Here is a 23,360-nt window from a genome sequence, read left to right as displayed (position 1 = left end):
TGGATGGCTGTAGTTGTTGTTTCCTGATGAAGGAATAATGGATAAATGTGGATTGCAGATGTAAGTAGGAATTCAAGCCAAAAAACACAGCTCTTCCCACATCAAGGATGCCCACAGGGCCTGCCTGCCTAACTTTACCACAGCCCCCACCACACACACACACACACACACACACACACACACACACACACACACACACACACACACACACACACACACACACACACACACACACACACACACACACACACACACACACACACACACACACACACACACACACACACACACACACACACACAGATATTCAGCTGGTTTCAGAGTGGAGAGAATTGTGCTGTTTTGGTAAGTCTTTGCTGGAATTTAGAGGAATGAGTAAATAAGATGGAAATCAGTGTCCCCACCCATCCCAGGGGATTGCTATCTTGAGCAGAGACTCATTGTAAAATATCTGAGATGCTTCATTTGAAATGTTTCACAAAAAGAGCAGTGCCATCCAACTTCTAATGTCAATTTTCTTATATCATAAGATTACAATGTACCCTGGCCCCACTGACAAGGGCAGCCCCACTGACAAGGGCACCCTGGCCCCACTGACAAGGGCAGCCCCACTGACAAGGGCAGCCTCACTGACAAGGGCAGCCTCACTGACAAGGGCAGCCCCACTGACAAGGGCAGCCCCACTGACAAGGGCAGCCTCACTGACAAGGGCAGCCCCACTGACAAGGGCAGCCCCACTGACAAGGGCAGCCCCACTGACAAGGGCAGCCCCACTGACAAGCGCGGAAATGAACTTCACTGTAACATCTGGTATCTTGCTGTTCTGCTATAAAAAGGCAGGAATGTAAACAAAAAAGGCAGGAATGTAAACACCTCGCTTTCCCTGGGGTCATTGCAGAATGGGACCAGGCTAGCTTCCCCTGATTTGACTCAATAGTTCCATAGCAGCAGATATTTAACAATACTGCAAATAATTGCTATACAAGTGATCAAATCTTATGTGATAACAAGGTGAGACACGTTCTGCGCCTCTCTCTCTCTCTCTCTCTCTCTCTCTCTCTCTCTCTCTCTCTCTCTCTCTCTCTCTCTCTCTCTCTCTCTCTCTCTCTCTCTCTCTCTCTCTCTCTCTCTCTCTCTCTCTCTCTCTCTCTCTCTCTCTCTCTCTCTCTCTCTCTCTCTCTCTCTCTCTCTCTCCCTCTCTCTCCCTCTCTCTCCCTCTCTCTCTCTCTCCCTCTCTCTCTCTCTCTCCCTCTCTCTCTCTCTCTCTCTCTCTGTCTCATATGGAAAAGGCACTAGTCTCCTGTGAGGCGGCATGAGAGTTGTTGAAGGACATCTCCACAGCTTGCTCCTCCCTTCTCCTTGTCCTTTCTCCAAACGCCTTGGCTGCTTTCAGTACATGCTTTCCTAAGGAGGACCCTAGGAAGGCGTAGAGTAGTGGGTTGAGACAGCAGTGGGTCAGAGCCAGGCTCTCAGTGACCTGTGCCGCCCGGTCCAGGGCCTTACTCACACCGCAGTGGCTCACCAGCGTGTAGGCAGAGTCCATCGCCCGGCACATCTTCACAGCGTTGTAGGGCAGCTGGGTGACCACGAACACCCCCACCACGACCAGTAACACCCGGATAGCGCTCAGCCTCCTCCCCCTACTCTCCACTGGGAGTCGCCCCAACACACGCCCAACGTTGAAGTAACACCACGCCATCACCAGGAGCGGCACCAGGAACCCCAACAGCACCTCCACCATCTCTAGGCTGGCCTTGACCTCCTGGGCCAGACTGGGTGGGTAGACAGCCAAACAGACCCTTCTCCCGGAGGTCTCGCTCACCGTGGAGAACAGCAGGTCTGGAAGACCCAGGAGGAAAGCCACAGCCCACACCCCCAGGCAGACTTTCCCACAGTGAGCCCGGGTGAAGACCCTGCCTAGCCTTCCCTGGTTCCTTCCCTCCGCTCTAATAGATGCTAGGTAGCGGTCCATGCTAACACAGGCAAGCAGCAGCATGCAGAAGGTGAAGTTGATGGTGTAGCAGGCAGAGACCAGCTTACAGAGAGGCAGGCCCAGCTCCCAGCCCTGCGCCGCGTCCGCAGCCCAGAAGGGCAGGGTTAGGAGGAGAAGGAGGTCGGCTATGGCCAGGTGGACTAGGAAGGCGTCCATCATGGTTCTCCTCAGACGTTTATGGTAGGCGTAGACGGATAGCACCAGGGAGTTCCCGGCTAGCCCAACCACCACACAGACTGAGTACACCACAGGGAGGAAGAGTCCAGCAAAGGAGCGCACTTCAGCCTTTTCACACACAGTGTGGTAGTCCTCATAGCTGTAGTTCAGGGTTAGGTTGTCATAGTAATCGTAGTCCTCGACCAGATCCATGGTGGAGGGATATCTGTATCTGTAGGACAGAGCAGGAGGATTAGGATGGTCTACTGAGAGTCAGTAGTCTGTGCAGCAAATTCAAATTTAATCAAACTTTATTGAAAGTGAAAGGAAGATAGAAGGAATGTAAAAACCTCAATGTCCCCGGGTCATTGTTAATCACGTGGGGACAACAGTTGGTGTCACACCCAAGGGTTGGTGTCGAAACAAAATGTGGTTATCATCTACAAGTGATTTCGTGCTAGATCCTTTCTGAGTACGAAATGCTTTTCCCACAGGTGTAGAATCTTATTTTGATAATTTTTTGCTGCTGAAAATGTTCCTGCACTGCAGGAAATGTCGATGAGCTTCATGATTTAAAGAAATTCACAAAAGCCCGCAATAACACACGGTTGTATTAACAGTATTGCACCTTTCATGTAGCCAGTGCTTGACATTGACTGATCTACTTTTGATCTAATATTCTAGAAGAGGAACAGGACCTCAAGCAGTAGAACATTAGAGGTGCCGGGATCAGCTCTGGTGAGCTCCTGCCCAAGTCAACCACTGAATGTAGCCTAATTTTGACCAGCTAATAGCCTAACCACAGATCAAGCAACAATATGGACTAAGCGTTAAAATCTTTATTGCTGAAGGATTATTTTGCTGCGACATTACCTGGTCAATTAAAATCCAACGCTTTTAGTTAAACTGGACTAAATAGTGCACTTTTTTCAATTGCACCTTTTATTGAAAGTGCATTTAAATGTAAATGGACTTCACAGCAAAAAAAGACACAGTAAAATAAAATGTAAGGCATATAATAACAAGATTTACAACAAGCAGAGAGTGAGTATATGAAGACCAGAGACAGAAAGAGTGTTGAGCCACAGGCACTTTCCTATCACCCTGCTTTTCCCTCCCCTTGATCAAAAACATGATCTCTACGTGGTCTCTGAGCCAGTACACACACACGCAGGCACGCACACACACATTCCACAGGTCCAGATGGAGATGCTATTTGAATTCCATTAGTGCAATCCATCCCATCTCCTTTTGTTGAGTCTTTGACCTCATAAGGTTGGTGATAACATTGGGGGCAGTAAATCGTGTGAATGGAATCTACCTAGTTACTCATACAGGCAGAAAGGTGGGGTTCAACTCCTGTGTCTCATGGATATTCACATGCATATACAACACAGTATAGGGGGAGTTAAAATAAATAGAAACAGAAATGTAATGTCATAGGAAACCTGTAATATCGGTTTTATTCAGTAGGGTATGTGAGTGTAATGCCCATCCCAAACTTTCTCACCGGTGCTAAACCAATAATGACAGACACTAAAAAGAAAGAAAAAAAGAAAGCCCACACACCTGGATTTAACCTTTGCATTTGGAAACAACATATTATGCCCTGGACAAGCTGTCTTTGTTTCTTTATACTGTATCGCAAAATGTACCTCTCTCACCACATTCAACCATATATTATTCTGTAGACAGATGCTTTGGCTTGCTAAGGAACATATTAACCACTAACCAGCTTCACAATGTCACTGCCAGTAACACTTTTTCCACAAATCAGCCAATCCTTCAAAAATAAATAAGCCTTACCTCCTTTGCTTGTCTCCTCTCCTGCAGTAAGCTAATGTTTACCTACTGCTCCGGATCCTCCTTTTGGGAACTCAGACTCATAGCACATAACAAGGAGGGTGTTACTTTTTGAGAGAGAGAGAGAGAGAGAGAGAGAGAGAGAGAGAGGGGGGGGGGGGGGGGACTAAGAGAGTAAGGGGGAGAGAGGTTGACAGAGAGAGAGAGAGAGAGGGGGGGAATAAGAGAGTAATGGGGAGAGAGGTTGACAGAGAGCGATAGAGGGGGGGGATAAGAGAGTAAGGGGGAGAGAGGTTGACAGAGAGAGACAGAGAGAGAGAGAGAGAGAGAGATAGAGAGAGAGAGAGACTGAGAGAGAGAGAGAGAGAGAGAGAGAGAGGGGGATAAGAGAGTAAGGGGGAGAGAGGTTGACAGAGAGAGAGAGAGAGAGAGAGAGAGAGAGAGAGAGAGAGAGAGAGAGAGAGAGAGAGAGAGACAAAGATTTGGCCAGTAGATGGCAGATAGCAATACTGGGTGATTTGAAAAGTCATAGTCAATCGATCAATAATATAATTATTTTACTAATTGACATCATTTGAGTCAATTGGAGCTGTACCTGTGGATGTATTTCAAGGCCTACCTTCAAATTCAGTGCCTCTTTGCTTGACATCTTGGGAAAATCAAAAGAATTCAACCAAGACCTCAGAAAAAAATTGTAGACATCCACAAGTCTGGTTCATCCTTGGGAGCAATTTCCAAACGCCTGAAGGTACCACGTTCATCTGTACAAACAATAGTACGCAAGTACAAACACCATGGGACCACGCAGCCGTCATACTGCTCAGGAAGTTGACTCGTTCTGTCTCCTAGAGATGAATGTACTTTGGTGCGAAAAGTGCAAATCAATCACAGAACAACAACAAAGGACCTTGTGAAGATGCTGGAGGAAACAGGTACAAAAGTACCTATATCCACAGTAAAACGAGTCCGATATCGACATAACCTGAAAGGCCGCTCAGCAAGGAAGAAGCCACTGCTCCAAAACCGCCACAATAAAGCCAGACTACGGTTTACAACTGCACATGGGGACAAAGATCGTACTTTTAGGAGAAATGTCCTCTAGTCTGATGAAACAAAAATAGAACTGTTTGGCCATAATGACCATCGTTATGTTTGGAGGAAAAAGGGGGATGCTTGCAAGCCGAAGAACACCATCCCAACCGTGAAGCACAGGTGTGGCAGCATCATGTTGTGGGGGTGCTTTGCTGCAGGAGGGACTAGTGCACTTCACAATATAGATGGCATCATGAGGTAAGAAAATGATGTGGATATATTGAAGCAACATCTCAAGACATCAGTCAGGAAGTTAAAGCTTGGTCGCAAATGGGTCTTCCAAATGGACAATGACCCCAAGCATACTTCCAAAGTTGTGGCAAAATGGCTTAAGAACAACAAAGTCAAGGTATTGGAGTGGCCATCACAAAGCCCTGACCTCAATCCTATAGAACATTTGTGGGCAGAACTGAAAAAGCATGTGCGAGCAAGGTGGCCTACAAACCTGACTCAGTTACACCAGCTCTGTCAGGAGGAATGGGCCAAAATTCACCCAAGTTATTGTGGGAAGCTTGTGGAAGGCTACCTGAAACGTGTGACCCAAGTTAAACAATTTAAATGCTACCAAATACTAATTGAGTGTATGTAAACTTCTGACCCACTGGGAATGTGATGAAATAAATAAAAGCTGAAATAAATCATTCTCTCTACTATTATCCTGATATATCTTTTTTTGTTGATGTTTTACCTCTTATTCTCCCCAATTGGTAGTAGTTACAGTCTTGTCTCATCGCTGCAACCTCCGTACAGACTCGGGAGAGGCGAAGATTGAGAGCCATGCGTCCTCCGAAACACAACCCAACCAAACCGCACTGCTTCTTGACACAATGCACATCCAACCCGGAAGCCAGCAACCAATGTGTCGGAGGAAACACCGTGCACTGTGCCCGGTCCGCCACAGGAGTCGCTAGTGCGCAACGGGACAAGGACATCCCTGCCGCATGGCTCTTCGGAAGTCGGAAGTTTACATACACCTTAGCCAAAGACATTTAAACTCAGTTTTTCACAATTCCTGACAATTAAGTAATTCTGCAAGAAAACGTGGCAAAGAAATTAACTGGTTGTCGTGAATACAAAGCGTTATGTTTGGGGCAAATCCAACACATCATATCTACAAGTACCACTCTTCATATTTTCAAGCATGGTGGTGGCTGCATCATGTTATGGGTATGCTTGTCATCGGCAAGGGAGTTTTTAGGATAAAAGTAAATGGAATAAAGCTATAAGCATGGGCAAAATCCTAGAAGAAAACAGACACTGGAAGACAAATTCACCTTACAGCAGGACAATAACCTAAAACACAAGCCCAATATACACTGGGGGTTGCTTAGCAAGATGACACATTTGCAAACATTTCTAAAAACATGTTTTCTCTTTGTAATTAAGGGGTATTGTGTGTAGACGGGTGAATTTTTTTTGGAATCAATTTTGAATTCATGCTGTAACAACAAAATGTGGAATAAGTCTAGGGGTATGAATACTTTCTGAAGGCACTGTAAATAAGGGAAATAACAAAATACAAAAATATTGGCAATGTCACATTTTTTACATAGCAAAACAAAAACAGTAAAATCCATACTGAGTTGGGCGTCCAGTTCAATAAGAAACTGAGTAATAATCGAGTTTAGAAAGACATTTCACATTGCATGGTGGAGGAAGACATTGCGTCAGTGAGCATCAATGCTACCAGACGTAACTACAGACATCCTGGTCTAGATACAGTCACACTGTATCAACAAGCATCTCCATGACCGGAAACACCACTAACTGTGTTCGTATCCGTACTGAACACTATTATCACATATGACTATTTGTAGTGTTAAATAGCAGATGTATCTAATGAAATAGAAAACACTGGCATCAATGCAATTTGATTCAGTTGTGGAAAACACTTCAGTCATCCAAAAAGACAATGCAAAGATGCACCAAAAGAAGTGCAATGGAAGGCTGGTTAGCCAACAACAACCCCATAGGATGCACTGCACAACATAGGGACTTCCACTCAGGCACTTAGCTAACTGTGTATCTGCTCTCAATTGTGCACCTGTAAAAGTTTGTGAGGGTTTTAGGTGACAAGACACATTTCTTCAGCCTCCTGAGGTTGAAGAGGCGCTGTTGCGCCTTCTTCACCACACTGTCTGTGTGGGTGGACCATTTCAGTTTGTCCGTGATGTGTACGCCAAGGAACTTAAAGCTTTCCACCTTCTCCACTGCTGTCCCGTCGATGTGGATGGATGGGTGCTCCCTCTGCTGCTCCCTCTGGAGTCCACGATCATCTCCTTTGCTTTGTTGATGTTGAGTGAGAGGTTGTTTTCCTGACACCACACTCCGAGTGCGCTCACCTCCTCCCTATAGGCTGTCTCGTCGTTGTTGGTGATCAAGCCTACTACTGTTGTGTCGTCTGCAAACTTGATGATCGAGTTGGAGGCGTGCATGGCCACGCAGACATGGGTGAACAGGGAGTACAGGAGGAGGCTGAGCACGCACCCTTGTGGGGCCCCAGTGTTGAGGATCAGCGAAGTGGAGATGTTGTTTCCTACCTTCACCACCTGGGGACGGCCTGTCAGGAAGTCCAGGACCCAATCGCACAGGTCGGGGTTGAGACCCAGCTTGGAGGGTACTATGGTGTTAAATGCTGAGCTGTAGTCAATGTACAGAATTCTTACATAGGTATTCCTCTTGTCCAGATGGGATAGGGCATGCTTACTTATCTTTAGACTCTCAGTTCTAATGCTTACCATCATATGACATCAGCTCATCTATTAGGTCAGCCACACCTAAAGGACACAGAAAACATCTCTCTGTAAGAACACCACACAGGGAGTAAAGCCGTTTTACTACATGAACAGCCCTCAGCTCCCTCCCAAACCCAAGAGTTGGCCTCCCTCCCATTTCCAAACCCCCTCCCTCATCCTCCAACCCTCCACCACCTCCTTCATTTGGTCTCAGGTGTTGGTTCATTTCAGCAGGCAGCCCACTTCCCCTTCTCCCCCTCAAACCCTAATCCCTCCTTCACATTCTCTTTCCTCCTTCAGCTGGTCTCCTATTGAGCTTCAGAACTTCACCTCCCCTTTCACCTCCCTCCCTCACCCTCTCTCTCCTCCTTAATCCCCATTTCAAGCATGGACTGGAGCTCCTGGCCTGAGTGTCCTCCCAGAACCCCTTGCTAGTGCTGGACGCCCGTTGCAGTGCCGACTAACAACTGCTGCGTCGCTAGGCTGGCTGTCGCCTGGGGGTGGCATTCTATAGGAGTGGAAGAGGGACAAAAGGAGTTAACAGTAGCCTGACAACTATGAGCATAGAGAAATGCTGCAGACTTGACAGTGTTCCAATTCTGTCAACCACTCTCGTTGATTTTAGATACGATAACAACGATCATCTTAACCCTCTTTTTAAAAAGTCCCTTCATTCCTTAGATTACTACACGCTAAGATACCACCACCACCACCATTGACCACCAGTCATTATTACAAATGACCGTGAACTCTGAGTGAATGGCCTAGTAGTCCTTACCCATGTGCATGTCTGGTGGGGTGGAGGAGGGTGTAAGATCCTCATTGTGCCTCTGCAGGGGCGCCATCCTGTGGTGAGAGATGTGGTGTGTCACAGGGCTGGGGGACAGGGTAGAGACCGAGGGGAGGGGGAACCTCTGCAGGCCAAAACAGCTTCATCATTTCTTTGTGTTTACATGTTTTTTCTTTTTTCCCCCCCGATGTATTGCGACTGTTCAGTTTTCCTCAAGATTAGTTTTCTCAGTAAAGTCCATTAAAAGGTCTCTTTAGGTGTCTGTCAGTATTGTCTAGTCTGTTGTGTCCATTGACAGGCTGCAGACAGATTGGCAGTGAGACAGAAGGGGAGTGCTGGAGGGAGTGGGGCTCATCGAGAAGAAAACCAAGAACATCATTCAGTGGAGGTGAGTCAAGCGGCTGCCTATCGTCGTCAGGCTTAATGAAGTCCCTGGATGGTGTTTATTTCCATGCAACACATCCGAATGCCCTATGCACACACACTCCCATTCAAACCCCTTCCATCCTGTCCCAGAGGGGAGAACTCGGGCTGCCAGACAGAGGAGGTGGTGGAGCAGGTAGAGGTGCTGAAGGCCTAGCTGTGTGAGCTGGAGGAGCAGGAGAAGAAGCTGGACAGCCAGAAGACCTGGCTGGAGCAGAGGATCAAACACATGAACGACGACTCCATCGCCAGCAGATATCCTTCAGCATAGCGCTTCCTCGCACTGTGGGGGAGGTGAAGTACTGTGTGTGTGTCTGTGTTTCTGACTGAAGTCATTCAACACGTGTAGTTGAAAGTTTTGCATAAGTAATGCATTGTTTTGTGAGTGATTTGTGTAGAAGTTTTGAGCTGTGCGAGTGTTTCTCAATCCAGGATTTGGCCCTAAAAGACTGGGCAAACTGCTGGATTAGAGAGAGTGAAATTTGAGATTGTAGTTTTGTCCTGTGTTCGTGAAGGGTCTACTATTATTTCTAATGAGGAACGATCGCCAAGGATGAAATACTTAACCATAAAAGACTGGGCAAACTGCTGGATTAGAGAGAGTGAAATTTGAGATTGTAGTTTTGTCCTGTGTTCGTGAAGGGTCTACTATTATTTCTAATGAGGAACGATCGCCAAGGATGAAATACTTAACCAATCCTTTACTAAAAAATGTGACGATTCCATACATTAGTTACGTCAGCTCAGTTTTACGCTCTTTTGTTGTAGTTCTTCCAGTTTATGATTATAACTACTTTGCTCCACGTTAGTCTTAGTCCCTACTCTTTCCTTCACACTAACGCCCACGTATAAGTATTGACCCACGAGGACATTTGTGATGTGTTCACTGGAGACTCTCCTGGTGGTGGTTGCTCCCTCAGGAACACGACTGGAGGTGGTTGCTCCCTCAGGAACACGACTGGAGGTGGTTGCTCCCTCAGGAACACGACTGGAGGTGGTTGCTCCCTCAGGAACACGACTGGAGGTGGTTGCTCCCTCAGGAACACGACTGGAGGTGGTTGCTCCCTCAGGAACACGACTGGAGGTGGTTGCTCCCTCAGGAACACGACTGGAGGTGGTTGCTCCCTCAGGAACACGACTGGAGGTGGTTGCTCCCTCAGGAACACGACTGGAGGTGGTTGCTCCCTCAGGAACACGACTGGAGGTGGTTGCTCCCTCAGGAACACGACTGGAGGTGGTTGCTCCCTCAGGAACACGACTGGAGGTGGTTGCTCCCTCAGGAACACGACTGGAGGTGGTTGCTCCCTCAGGAACACGACTGGAGGTGGTTGCTCCCTCAGGAACACGACTGGAGGTGGTTGCTCCCTCAGGAACACGACTGGAGGTGGTTGCTCCCTCAGGAACACGACTGGAGGTGGTTGCTCCCTCAGGAACACGACTGGAGGTGGTTGCTCCCTCAGGAACACGACTGGAGGTGGTTGCTCCCTCAGGAACACGACTGGAGGTGGTTGCTCCCTCAGGAACACGACTGGAGGTGGTTGCTCCCTCAGGAACACGACTGGAGGTGGTTGCTCCCTCAGGAACACGACTGGAGGTGGTTGCTCCCTCAGGAACACGACTGGAGGTGGTTGCTCCCTCAGGAACACGACTGGAGGTGGTTGCTCCCTCAGGAACACGACTGGAGGTGGTTGCTCCCTCAGGAACACGACTGGAGGTGCAGGTGCCTGAGTCGGTACGTTGGTACAGATCTTAATTTGCGTTGCAGGAAATACAGATGAGCTTCGTGATTTACATAAATTCACTGAAAAGCCACACTAACACACAGTTATATTAACAGTATTGCACTTTCCATGTAGCTAGTTTTGGCCAGCTAATAGCCTAACCACTGATCAAGCAACATTATGTTCTAAATGTTCAAATCCTTTTGCTGCAGGATTATTTTGCTGTGACAATATAGGCCAAATTAAGATCCTACATCTGTAGATACATTTTCTGCCTTGAAATCTTTTTTTTTCTAAATGAGAGAGAATGTGACCTAATGTTTTGTTTAAACTTCACAATTACTCTAACTGATAATAAGGGGTATGATGTAAGAATAAATAAATCATATTTTACAGTAACAACCTGGTAGGTCGTGAGAATAATAGTTAAACAATATATCACTTTATAGCAACTCGAATTCCCAGAAATAGTCTCCCTAAATGATTAGTAAAGGAGTGTACAGGGATTGACGTATTTTTGGGGGGCTGCCCAAAGATGTAAATTAGCTATTTATACGCAGAAGTGCCATATTTTAACTGCTTTTCACCCACACAGGGGAGGAATCAGAAAGATCAGTACCGGAATTCTTTGTATTTTGGTCATTATCAGTAAAATAATTCTCAGAGCAGGCTCAACTTACCCAACTACCATTAATGCAATACATTGTCTGTCTTTCACTTTAACAATGGGGAGGAACCAGAAAGATCAGTTTTACTGTACTGGAATTCTTTGCAGTATGGTTGTTTTCACTTTTTTAAAAGGCAGAAGCTGCGCGACCAGATTGAACCGCCCTGTTCCACACCCCAGGACGCCTCTTTCCCAGAGGTAAACAGTCGTATCACTTTCTGCGCATGTGTTAGTTTACGTATGTCTCTGCCTCATATTTATTAATTTTTTATTTTACCCCTTTTTCTCCACAATTTCGTGGTATCCAATTGGTAGTTACAGTATTGTCTCATCGCTGCAACTCCCGTATGGACTCGGGAGAGGCGAAGGTCAAGAGCCGTGCGTCCTCCAAAACACAACCCAATCAAGCCGCGCTGCTTCTTGACACAATGCCCACTTAACCCGGAAGCCAGCTGCACCAATGTGTCGGAGGAAACACTGTGCACCGTCCCGGTCGCTAATGCGAGATGGGACAAGGACATCCCTGCCGGCCAAACCCTCCCCTAACCCGGCCGATGCTTGGCCAATTGTGCGCCGCCCCATGGGTCTCCCGGTCGCGGCCGGCTTCGACAGAGCCTGGACTCTAACCTAGAATTTGAGATGCAGTGCCTTAGAACCACCTCCGTCGAGACGTCCCTCTAAGGCCCTTCTGCTAGCCCCGGCCTGCTAGCTGTCTGAATCGCCGTGTCTCACACCAGCCCAACCACTCACTGGACACCTATTGATCACCCGGCTACACATGCCCCTCCCTAATATCAATATGCCTTGTCCATTACTGTGCTGGTTAGTGATTATTGTCTTATTTCACTGTGAGCCTCTAGCCCTGCTCAATATGCCTTAACCTATCATTTAGTTCCACCTTCCACATATGCGGTGACATCACCTGGTTTAAACGTCTCTAGAGACAATATCTCTCTCATCATTACTCAATGCCTAGGTTTACCTCCAACGAGCTGCAGACGTTGCTGAATGGGGGCAGCAGCAGGGACGGGTCACAGACCTATAGCCAGTGCTACAGTGGGTAGAGGCGCAGGTGAGGCCACTGCGGGAAGAGGTGACAGCACTCTCACTCGCGACCAAAGGGTTGTGGTCAAAGTTTGAGAGACTGCGGCTGGCTGATGGCGTGCTACAGTGGGCATGGAAGGAGTCAGCTACGGGAGAGGAGAGGTGGCAGGTGTTGGTCCCAAAAGCACTGCGGGGGGCTGTGCTCCAGAGTACTCATGGGGGGATGAGGACTGGACACTGTTCACAAACTGATGTGACATGTGTTAATGCCAAAATAACATAAAACAGGCAAGCCTCCCCCCCAAAAATGTGGGGCTCTGCCACACCTGCCCTGAATGACGGGTCACCACTGGATACAGTACCTTGATACTTAAACTATTTATTCTCGGATCTGCTAAAGTTATACTCAATTCGATTTAGCCAAATATTAGATTTTGTCATTAGTTGGAGGTTATCCAGCAAGTTTAGCAACTTTGGTCATTTTACCTTTATTTTTGACTGCCATTACAAAGTTTGTATGATTGACAACGCCATAGCCTACTCGTGTCCTGAGTGTGCTCAGTGGAAATAGCATAGGCCTACTGCTGAAAACCACTGAATTAATTGAGGAACATGATAAAGCTCGGAATTTATGAACGTTCTGTTTCGCAATTAACGTCACTGGCGATCAAAGTTACTGTATCATGACTAAACATAAGTTTCACTTGCTGTGAAATCTTTACATAGTAGCTGCAGCAATAATCTTATTTTAGGAGAACCCTGGCATAGCAACCGTTGGTTATAAATGCTTTTAATAGGCACTTAAATTAGGTATTTCCCGGGACTCTGGATAAATATGAATTATTCCCGGTATTGAAACTTGGTAGATCTTTGGGAAATTATTAATGCCTACAGCAGACTGGGTCTAGAGGTCTGAGTTGGTGCTTCAGTTATCCATTGAGCTGTGTTGGGCAGTGTTCAGCTCGGTCCTCCACAGTTTGGGTTGGGTAAAGATGCAGGACTGACTGGCATTACCAAAAAGAGAGAATGTGGAGTTATGCAGGTTAATACTTGCCCTGAAAGATGTTCACTCATTTTGCCATGCAAAGTAAAACAAGACGCAAATAGCAGAGTTAGCAATATCATTTAATCCTTCTCCCTCAGCATAGAATCACTGTTGTACATAAGTTATTTTTATTTCTCAATTTCACAGGTTAATTTCTCTCTTCAAACTTCCAGTTTGACTTAACTCTCATATCAAACAAAAATAATAAAGCAGATTGTATTATACAAAAATGCAAACCAATTTTCACACAGTGAATTCTCTTACAAAGTCATAAAATGGCGTAATAATGTCTACATCCACATAGGAGGAAGATAATTCTAAACATTCCTTAATGGAGTATAATATACATATAAAAACGTTTTTTTCTTGCTGAAATCAAACCTGTACCTTAATTTAAGAGATATATTACAAGGAAGTAATCATATAAAAAAGCCATTGTGTTTTTCCAAAAAAAATATGAAATTAAAATGTGAGCCCAAAACAGCAGTAACACTATTGTGATTCCAGGGAGAGCTGGCTGTGTGAAGAAGGGGTAGGCAGCAGTTTAACTTAGAAACAAATGAAATCAGGTCGACTGACATGAACATGATCATTGCTCTTCCCAGAAACCACATCCTTGTTACTTCTCCTCAGCTATGGAATTTAAAAGGGACAGCTCACTCAAATCAAAGTTTGTTGCACATTTTAGACCTCAAGTGGTTTAATGTTGATTTGAGTCTACATCCCACCCCATCTAGTGTTTATTCAGCTATATGCCTAAACCCAATGAGTAGAAAAAAATAGGCACTGAATTAGAATGCCCATCTTTGCCATTGGTTTTGGGATTGAGGTTTAGAGCTGGATCTACACAACAGATGGCATGGAATGTGAGCTCATGTTTGCCTAAATGTAAAACTGTTACCATGGTTACTCGGTGGATTTTCAGTTTGACCAAGTCTCCCTAAAAGAGACGCAATAGTCCATAAGCCAGAATGAAGAAAATTATATTTACACTTACTTTCCTGTTTGGTCCTTTTGGTGGTAGGTGGCGGAGATACGGTATTCACAGGAAAGTGTTGTTTACCCGACTTTTTGCGGCGGTGGTACATTCTGTAGCTTGTATTTTCAATCTCTTGACGCATTGCACAATATGTAAAACAACAGCATAATGTAACCGAATATAGCCGACCGAACGTGCAATCAGCTGGAAGTGTTTGCCATTCTATGTCTGTTCGGTTTGGCCATATTGTGCAAGTGTCTGTAACGTGCGAATTGCATCAGTATTGGAAAATAAAACCAGAAATACACACCGATATACAGACCTGCGTACTGAAGGTCGGGTTGATAACACTTCCCTGTGGATATTTTGTATCAGATTATGTCCAACATAGGGACAAAATCAGCAGACAACAAGTAAAGTAAGTTGAAATGGAGTTTGTTCAATATTCTGACTTGTAATGGGATTGTTTGGGCATGCTGAGCCTACATTTTAGTTTAAGTATTTCACTCTTGGATTCAAAAAGAGGCTAGCCTCATGTCAACATTAGACCACTGTTGAGATGTGAAAACATTGTACAACATTTGGAGTGAACTCGCTCTTTAAGGGTCATGGCTGGAGGGACCTTGATAGTATTTCCTTAAGCAGAAATAACAAGTGTGGGCAAGCTAATTTTCATGACTATTCTGAAGCAAAGACAACCTGTGTGTGGATGAGAGCAATGCTGCGTTTGACAGTTTCCGTGGACAACATGATGCTTTGCCTTGTGAGGCGATACGTAGATCACCGTAAGACTTGGAAGTCAGTGATTTTTCACTCAACAACGACCGAAACAAAAACAACTACAAACCCAACTAGTCAATGACATTTTGCCAGCAGAAACACGTTTTGTTATAAATATGACAAAAGGTGACTGACAGGTGAAGAGAAAAAACATGCATGCCAATTCAAATTGCTTTTAATTTGGTTAGTGTGCTTCCAAATGATCTTACTGTTGGCGTGGATGGCCGGGGAGTATTCCTTGAGAAGCAAGCCTTTGACTAAATTAAAGGCTTACCCGGCTTACCTCTTAAAAAAACAAACATCACATTTCTAATATTTCCACACCGTCACCCAGTACAGCACACTTCACTTTGAAAAAAATCCATAGTGTACCTTTTCTACAATACAACCTAGCACACACAACAACAAAAAACTTCAATTTTCATCATTAAAATGAGTCTTCTTTCGGAAGCATATTTCAATATAGAACTTATTTGTTTGAACACAAAAAGATTAAGTGAATACACATCAATGCGCACAGAAGTCCTTCAACTGGGTAAGGATAAAGTCTGTGTTGGCAACCAGTGGACAGGGAAAAAATAACATTTAGCTGATTCTAAGTAGAGATCATTTAATATAAATGCTGAGCGAGTAGAATAAGAGGTGGCACGTTAATAGTGCTTAGTATATTAATGTATGTATACATACTCATATGTATAAGTGAGTTTTTTACCTAAACAATAACATGTATTAAAGAGCAGCCTGAGGCTTGAAGTGTGGTTGGAAAAAAACGGAAACCCTTGCCCCCAACCTTCATTTCCATTGCCCCCCCCCCCCCCCCACCTTAAACCCAGACAAAAAGCTGTATTCCCCCCCCCCCCAAACTATGAACCCTGATCGTCACCTCTATCCTTATCGTTAACCGTTTGAGCACTAGGACCCATCTTTTTGCATTTCAGAACAACTCTTTTCGATGGCCAATCATGAGGATTGTTTACAAAAGGCAGAGCGCTCCTTAACGAGCGCCAACAATTTCCAGGACAGGGAAAGCATAAATAATGTAATGATAATGATGATAATAATACTATATAAAACTATATTGTGAAAAATATCATGAAAGTTTGCACTAAAAGTTTTCAAATTGAAGGTTGGGTAAGACTTTGGGCAGAGGCTTTGAGGGGCAAGACTTTCTGGCTGCTTGCTTTAAACCTCGCCAGGTTGAGGCCCAAGATTCTGGTCTTGAATCCACTAATACACTGAATATGTGTCTCGATCCTGACTTGTTCTAAAATGAACTAATAGTATGTGGTTAAAAACAAATGGAATAGAAGGATTTTTTTAAAGTAAGCTCGTAAGATGACCAATTTTTTTTTTTACAGACAATTCGCCATTCTTTCGTTGATGATTGAGACGCACAAACCATTGAAATTATTGTTTGGCAGACTACAGCCACTTTCTACATGTATTAAGACAAAGATGATACATTTTTTTTGCATATTAATCCATTTCTCACTTCCCCTCCAATAACGGACCAGCTTTCAGGTAGTCCACAGCCCCTTAACCAAATCGCGAGAAAAAAAAAAAAAGGGAAAGTAACTTCATAGAAGTTAAAGAGAACCAATGACAAGATAATCCCAATGGGGAGGATAACCAGATGAGGAGTTCTGAGGAAGATAAAAACTATCACCCCATATGATTCCATTCACACATCAATTCATTTTGCACCGAGGAAAATGTTCCTACAATGTGAAAATGCATGTTTTCTAGAACTGTGTTAACACTTATTACACTCCCTTGAGAGTGCATTTTCCACACTGCAGGTTTGATTGAATTCCAGCCCATCAGTACAACAGACATTTCCACGGCCAGCAGCAAGTCACACTACATCCCACGAGAAGCACATAGTAGGTTCCCTTATAGAAAACATGAGGAAAGCTCATTATCAAAAAGATTCATTTTGCAATCTTTAAAACAGAATGCTTTGGTTAATAATATACTGCTTTTCAAGTATGAAACAGATATGATGTATTCATAAAATGCACTAATAAAATCAGACTTCTCATGTGGTCTCATGTGGCTTGAAGCGGCCTAGTCTCGTTTGGTTCTGAAGATTGGCGGAACATCTTCACTCCCCCTTTCCCTGGCCTCCCTCATCTGGTCAACCACGTTTTCCGATTCTGGGGGTGGTGTATTCCTGAACACTAGCGGTTACAACACTTATATTACTGAACGCGAACGGAACAGTTACGGAACAGTTACTATACTGACTATAATTGGTTATAATTGCCTTCGTAAGCTGTCAAAGGTATTGGAAACTATCAACAACTGTCATATCAGGCTATAATGGATTATAACAGATACTTATGTGATGCGTACGACCGCTGACATAACTGTCATAAACACCAAGACTTATGATACCGTTATGTAGGACATATGAGCATAACTTGATTTAGTATTTGGGGTCTTAAGGTCCCTGCAAGCTGCTTACCCTTAATGTGCCTCGTAATGGGAACAAAGACATAGAGGGGGAGAATTGAGAAATACTCTACCGATCGATCTACAATGGGTCTTGGTATGTGATGTCTATGTAGGGGGATAGCCCTCTGAACAATTATCATCATCATCATCATCATCATCTGCTTTTCCATTACTTTGAGAGGCTTGTTTTATCGTCCCAGTAAGAGAAAAGAAAACAAAAAAATAAATGTTATCAAATGCCCTGGTTTCCAGGCAATGAAAGAAAAGAAAAAAAGCTCATTCACAGAACAAAAAAAGAAAGAAAAACTCCTATCACAGCAGATACTGCTCATCTTCTGTCTGTATGTTTTACACCACAGTGTCTGAGTAGGTGTTGTGTGTGTGTGGTCTAGGAGCAGGAATGGACCACACCGTTCTTCTGCAGCTCTGAGACTCCGGGCCCCGGCTCAGTACACAGGCTGAGCGAAGACGCTTTATTGGTCAGTGACAACATGGCTCCGCCCACACCACCATCCTGACCTAGACCGCTGGAGCCATTAGATACCTCACTACACACACCGAGAGAGAGCGAGCGCGAGAGAAAGGAGCGAGAGCGAGGAGAGAGGGCGAGAGCGAGCGAGGAGAGAGGGCGAGAGCGAGCGAGGAGAGAGAACGAGAGCGAGCGAGCGCGAGGAGAGAGCGAGAGCGGAGAGAGAGCGAGGAGGGCGAGAGCGAGAAGAAAGGGCGAGGAGAAAGGGCGAGAGCGAGGAGAGAGGGCGAGAGCGAGGAGAGAGAGCGAGGAGAGAGAGAGAGAGCGAGGAGAGAGAGCGAGAGCGAGAAGAGAGCGAGGAGAGAGAGCGAGCGAGGAGAGAGAGCGAGCGAGGAGAGAGAGCGAGCGCGAGGATAGAGAGCGAGGATAGAGAGCGAGGAGAGAGGGCGAGAGCGAGGAGAGAGGGCGAGAGCGAGGACGAGAGCGAGGAGAGAGGGCGAGAGCGAGGAGAGAGGGCGAGAGCGAGGAGAGAGGGCGAGAGCGAGGAGAGAGGGCGAGAACGAGAGCGAGGAGAGAGGGCGAGAGCGAGGAGAGAGGGCGAGGACGAGAGCGAGGAGAGAGGGCGAGAGCGAGGAGAGAGGGCGAGAGCGAGGAGAGAGGGCGAGAGCGAGAGCGAGGAGAGAGGGCGAGAGCGAGAGCGAGGAGAGAGGGCGAGAGCGAGGGCGAGGAGAGAGGGCGAGGAGAGAGGGCGAGGAGAGAGGGCGAGGAAAGAGGGCGAGGAGAGAGGGCGAGGAGAGAGGGCGAGGAGAGAGGGCGAGGAGAGAGGACGAGGAGAGAGGACGAGGACGAAAGCGAGGACGAGAGCGAGGAGAGAGAGAGGAGAGAGAGAGGGCGAGGAGAGAAAGCGACAGACAGAGAGTGCGACAGAGAGAGGGTTACGATCATAAGATCATTCCATGTACAATGACGTGCTGTCCTGCTGAGGTGTGGTGTGTGTATGTGTGTCCACTCACCCGAGGGCCAGAGCAATCTCCTCCAGCTGGGTCTTGTGGTCCTGCTGGCCATTCTGTGCAGCCTTCATCTTGTACTGGACTTCATGAGCCACCTGGCTGTCCTGTAGAGACCATATCAATACACTGTCAGCTCACAGTGGCATGCCTGTCTGTGCCTGTCAGTCTGCCTGCCTGTCTGTCCCTCCGTCCGCCCGCCCGCACCTGTCCGTCCGCTCGCCCATTTCTGTCCGCCCGCACGCCCGTTTGTCCGTGTCCGCCCGCACGTCCGTGCCCGCCCACCTGTACGCCCGTGCCCATCCGCCTGTTTGTCCGTCCCCGCCCGCCTGTACGCCCGTTTGTCCGTGTCCGCCCGCCTGTACGCCCGCCAGCACTACACACCTGATTCAAATCAAAGCCAGATGATGAGTTGAGTCAGGTGAGTAGTGCTAGGGCAAAAAATTTAATGTGCACCCGTTGGGCTCCCCAGGACCAGGATTGAGAACCACTGCTATAGGGTGTTGTGAGCAGAGCAGAAGAATTCCCATTGTAACAGGCAGACAAACTACAGTTCTCCCCTCCATCTCTCCCGCACCATGGCCACCCGGCAGGTCCTCTTGCCAATCTCCCTCTCCACCTGGTGCAGCTCCATGCTGAGCTGTTCGCTGGACACCAAGGCAGCGTTGCTGGAAACCCCCGCTGGACCGGGCCACTTCCCCTGCTGGCCCTGGTTCTGACATGGTTGGGAGGGCTGTGCCGCCAGGGCACTGACCTCCCTCTGAGGATGGGGAAGAGGGAGTTCAGGGTTAATCAGGTCAGTCTTTTCCCAACGAATAACCCCTTCTCTACCATTACTCACATGCTTGGTTGCCCCCACACAAAAAGTTTTTGCCTTAATTGTTTTCAATGCAAAAAGTTGTGTTTGTCCCATATCTGTGTGTGTTTGTGAGAATACCCACCTCCATGCCATGGATCTGGGTCTGTTGGGTGATCTGCTGGTTGACCTGTTGGAGCTCAATCTTCAGATGCTCTCTGTCCTGAGCTGGCATAGACAGCCTGGGAGAGGGAAGAAGAGACCCAAGCCATCAGAGTTACTGATACATAACACATTAAAAGATGGATGGATGCAGTGATGAGAGTGTTTGGCAGTACTTTTCACTGAAGTGTCCCTGAGAGGAGGAGCCAGTCTGGTGGGAGGGGTAGGAGGCGCCGCCCCAGCCTCCGTGGTGCCCATAGGAGAACTCCGCTGTGGGCGGACAACGACACGTTAAATCGTATGTCTTAAACACGGTTTCGACTCGGTCATATTAAATTGTCCAATATGCTCATTTACTAAAGTCTCCGTTGCGACCTCTAATGAGCTCAACCCAGATGACAGATTGATCAAAGTAAAGTTGTAAGTAAGTTGATTGGTCTCCCTACCGGCCATGTGTTTGGGTCCCTGGGCGGAGGCCATGGCCTGCACGGGGCCTGTCGTCTGGTAGCCTGTCTTGGAGGTGCGTGAGATGGCCCCGAAGCGCGACACGGTGGGCTGGGGGCCGAAGGGGATGATGGGGTCGTCGTCTTTTACCTCCGCTCCCCGTCTGGACTGGGCCTCCATGGAGGGCTCCCCCCGTATACCTTTACCATCCACATTCTAGAGGGGCAGAATGTAGAAGTGTCATTTAGCAGGCCACTCATTTAGTCAGTAAGAGTAGCAGGCCCTCAATTTAACATAATTTAACAGACATTCTACAGATAGATGGGGGAGAAAAATAAAGGTATGGATGTGTGGGTGAGATTGTGGGGGGACATTTAGCAGACATTCATCCAGAGTGAAATACAATAATGACAAAATGGACAGAACAACTAGCCATTTAACAGATGCTCTCATCAGAAAAACGAATAGGGGAGAAAGAGGGGGTGGGAAGATGGTGAAGGAGGAAGAGAGAGAGAGACGACAGGAAGAGAGAAAGAATGAGAAGAAAAAGGGATGGTAGAAGGGCCGAATGAAAGCTAAAATCCTCCTAATCAAGCACATTTTCAATATTGCTCCTGTGATAACTGAACCAGTAATACTTTCAGAAACTCACTAAGACGCACCGCCACTATTCCAGCTGTCACTCACCATCATCTCCATGGCGCCGGGCGCCATGATGTCTTTGGGCTTGGCGTCCTTGGTGACAATATAGGAGCCGATAGTGTCACAGGACCAGGGAGAATACTGGCCCGCGTAGTCCGACTCCCTGCACTTCCCAAAGGCTTTGGAGCTTTCCTCCCCATACTATGGAGGCAGACACCGGTGTGTTAGTAAGTTACTCGTGCTAACAACACTGTACAGCAACGCTAACAACACTGTACAGCAACGCTAACAACACTGTACAGCAACGCTAACAACACTGTACAGCAACGCTAACAACACTGTACAGCAACGCTAACAACACTGTACAGCAACGCTAACAACACTGTACAGCAACGCTAACAACACTGTACAGCAACGCTAACAACACTGTACAGCAACGCTAACAACACTGTACAGCAACGCTAACAACACTGTACAGCAACGCTAACAACACTGTACAGCAACGCTAACAACACTGTACAGCAACGCTAACAACACTGTACAGCAACGCTAACAACACTGTACAGCAACGCTAACAACACTGTACAGCAACGCTAACAACACTGTACAGCAACGCTAACAACACTGTACAGCAACGCTAACAACACTGTACAGCAACGCTAACAACACTGTACAGCAACGCTAACAACACTGTACAGCAACGCTAACAACACTGTACAGCAACGCTAACAACACTGTACAGCAACGCTAACAACACTGTACAGCAACGCTAACAACACTGTACAGCAACGCTAACAACACTGTACAGCAACGCTAACAACACTGTACAGCAACGCTAACTTGGAAACATAACTTGAACGTGCTAAAAGGCATTTTAGAAAAGTGTCATACAGGGCAGAATAATATAAAATAGTATAAAATTTGTGAAACAGGGTCGTCGCTAGATAAATGAGTGTCATAGCTAAAACAGCATCAAAAGCCCTGTTTTGTAAATGTTATAAAATGATTATAGTTCAACTTCCCAATTAGATAATGTCATGACCTTAATCCTCCCAGTTGGGAGTTAGGAAGGCTTACACTTGTCAACAGTAACGGTTTGTTTTTGGTCTGTACCACGCAGAGCTCTGACTACTTAATGTAGGGGTTCTCAAACTTTTTGGGCTGGGGACCCATTTTGTGATAGCAAATTTATCAGGGAACTCTCATAATCAGAACACAACTCGAGTGCAATAAAAATTGTCTACAAGGAGTTGTATTATGAAGTTTGCAGTTCATGGCTGGACAAACCAAGTCTATTGACAGAGCCTGGGATAGAACATTTAAAAAGGCCTCTTGGCATCAGAGAAAATGTTGCAGTTCTCAAGATAATTTCCAACAATTCTACAAATGTTTTCATGAGATATTTTTTGTTGTTGCAGCTTTAAAGCTTAAATTACAGTGTATTTATGTAAAATAGTTTTGGGGAATAGTTTAGAGTGGAAAAAGTGATAATTGGTGGAGTACTGTGGATACCAATATCCCTGGTAGCCTCCCAGGCCCATGTTGCCCAGGGTTAAGAACATAGATTGTTGATTCAAAATATTACATTGTATTACACACTTTAAACACATTCCACAGATTTCTTGGCCAAATGTCACTTAATATGTTGTTAGTGATATAGTATATTTTTCAGATCCTGCCGCGTTACGTTATGTAACCCCGGTTCTCTGAAGGAAATGAAGACACCTCACTATGCGACACGCCCTCTTTTGTGGGTCATTGGTTGAAGCCTTAATCAAATCTTTCCCAACAGGCCAATCAGAGTTTTGTGGGTGTACACCCTGCGTGTCTATATAACACTCTGCACTGCTCTGGTTTCCTCATTCTACGTCACTTCACATGTCTATTTGGTTACGATCTGGTTACTAGCCCGTTAAGCAGCTTTCTTCTCAACTTAACTGTTCCTCTCGGTGTGGGTTACCACCCCACCACAGAGCATTGAGTGTCTAATTTAGTATTTTCAGGAATTCTGCTATCAGCAGCTTCACTTTATCGAGTGAAGTTACCTCAGTTTGTTAGCAGCGCCTTTTGTCGTCGGCTAGCTACAGTACACCTGTTGCCTGGCCTACACACAATAGCAGGTTCCCACAATTATTTGCTACTTCTACCCAGGGTC

At 46.2% G+C, this 23,360-nt stretch overlaps 2 protein-coding genes across 5 annotated transcripts in view; both read right to left on the bottom strand.

Annotated features, from left to right (window-relative positions):
• Window positions 1-1,062: 1,062 nt before the first annotated feature.
• LOC139560066 (atypical chemokine receptor 4-like) lies at window positions 1,063-4,050 on the bottom strand. Its single transcript, XM_071376558.1, has 2 exons — window positions 3,956-4,050; window positions 1,063-2,381 (listed from the first exon to the last, which is right to left on the bottom strand). Exon 2 carries the CDS (start codon window positions 2,360-2,362, stop codon window positions 1,277-1,279), a length of 1,086 nt encoding a protein of 361 aa, XP_071232659.1. The 5' UTR covers window positions 2,363-2,381; window positions 3,956-4,050; the 3' UTR covers window positions 1,063-1,276.
• A 9,481-nt stretch (window positions 4,051-13,531) lies between these two features.
• The window catches only part of rc3h1b (ring finger and CCCH-type domains 1b), a 29,107-nt gene continuing 19,278 nt past the window's right edge, over window positions 13,532-23,360 (bottom strand). For all 4 annotated transcript variants that reach the window (XM_071376990.1, XM_071376991.1, XM_071376992.1 and 1 more), the window contains 7 exons: window positions 21,251-21,406; window positions 20,566-20,779; window positions 20,296-20,389; window positions 20,103-20,199; window positions 19,739-19,921; window positions 19,168-19,268; window positions 13,532-18,233 (listed from right to left, as the gene is read on the bottom strand). In XM_071376990.1, the coding sequence (XP_071233091.1) occupies window positions 18,074-18,233; window positions 19,168-19,268; window positions 19,739-19,921; window positions 20,103-20,199; window positions 20,296-20,389; window positions 20,566-20,779; window positions 21,251-21,406 (1,005 nt within the window). In that variant the 3' untranslated portion in view covers window positions 13,532-18,073. The remainder of the gene's footprint in view (window positions 18,234-19,167; window positions 19,269-19,738; window positions 19,922-20,102; window positions 20,200-20,295; window positions 20,390-20,565; window positions 20,780-21,250; window positions 21,407-23,360) is intronic.

This window comes from Salvelinus alpinus, chromosome 30, assembly GCF_045679555.1.
Source record: "Salvelinus alpinus chromosome 30, SLU_Salpinus.1, whole genome shotgun sequence".
Classification (NCBI taxonomy): Eukaryota; Metazoa; Chordata; class Actinopteri; order Salmoniformes; family Salmonidae; genus Salvelinus; species Salvelinus alpinus.
The sequence above is the reverse complement of the archived record's forward strand: the minus strand, read 5'-3'. Positions and strand labels throughout refer to the sequence as shown.

Bases quoted from the DNA above. Each gene is read 5' to 3' on its own strand.
- LOC139560066 (XM_071376558.1), bottom strand. From the start codon at position 2,362: ATGGATCTGGTCGAGGACTACGATTACTATGACAACCTAACCCTGAAC.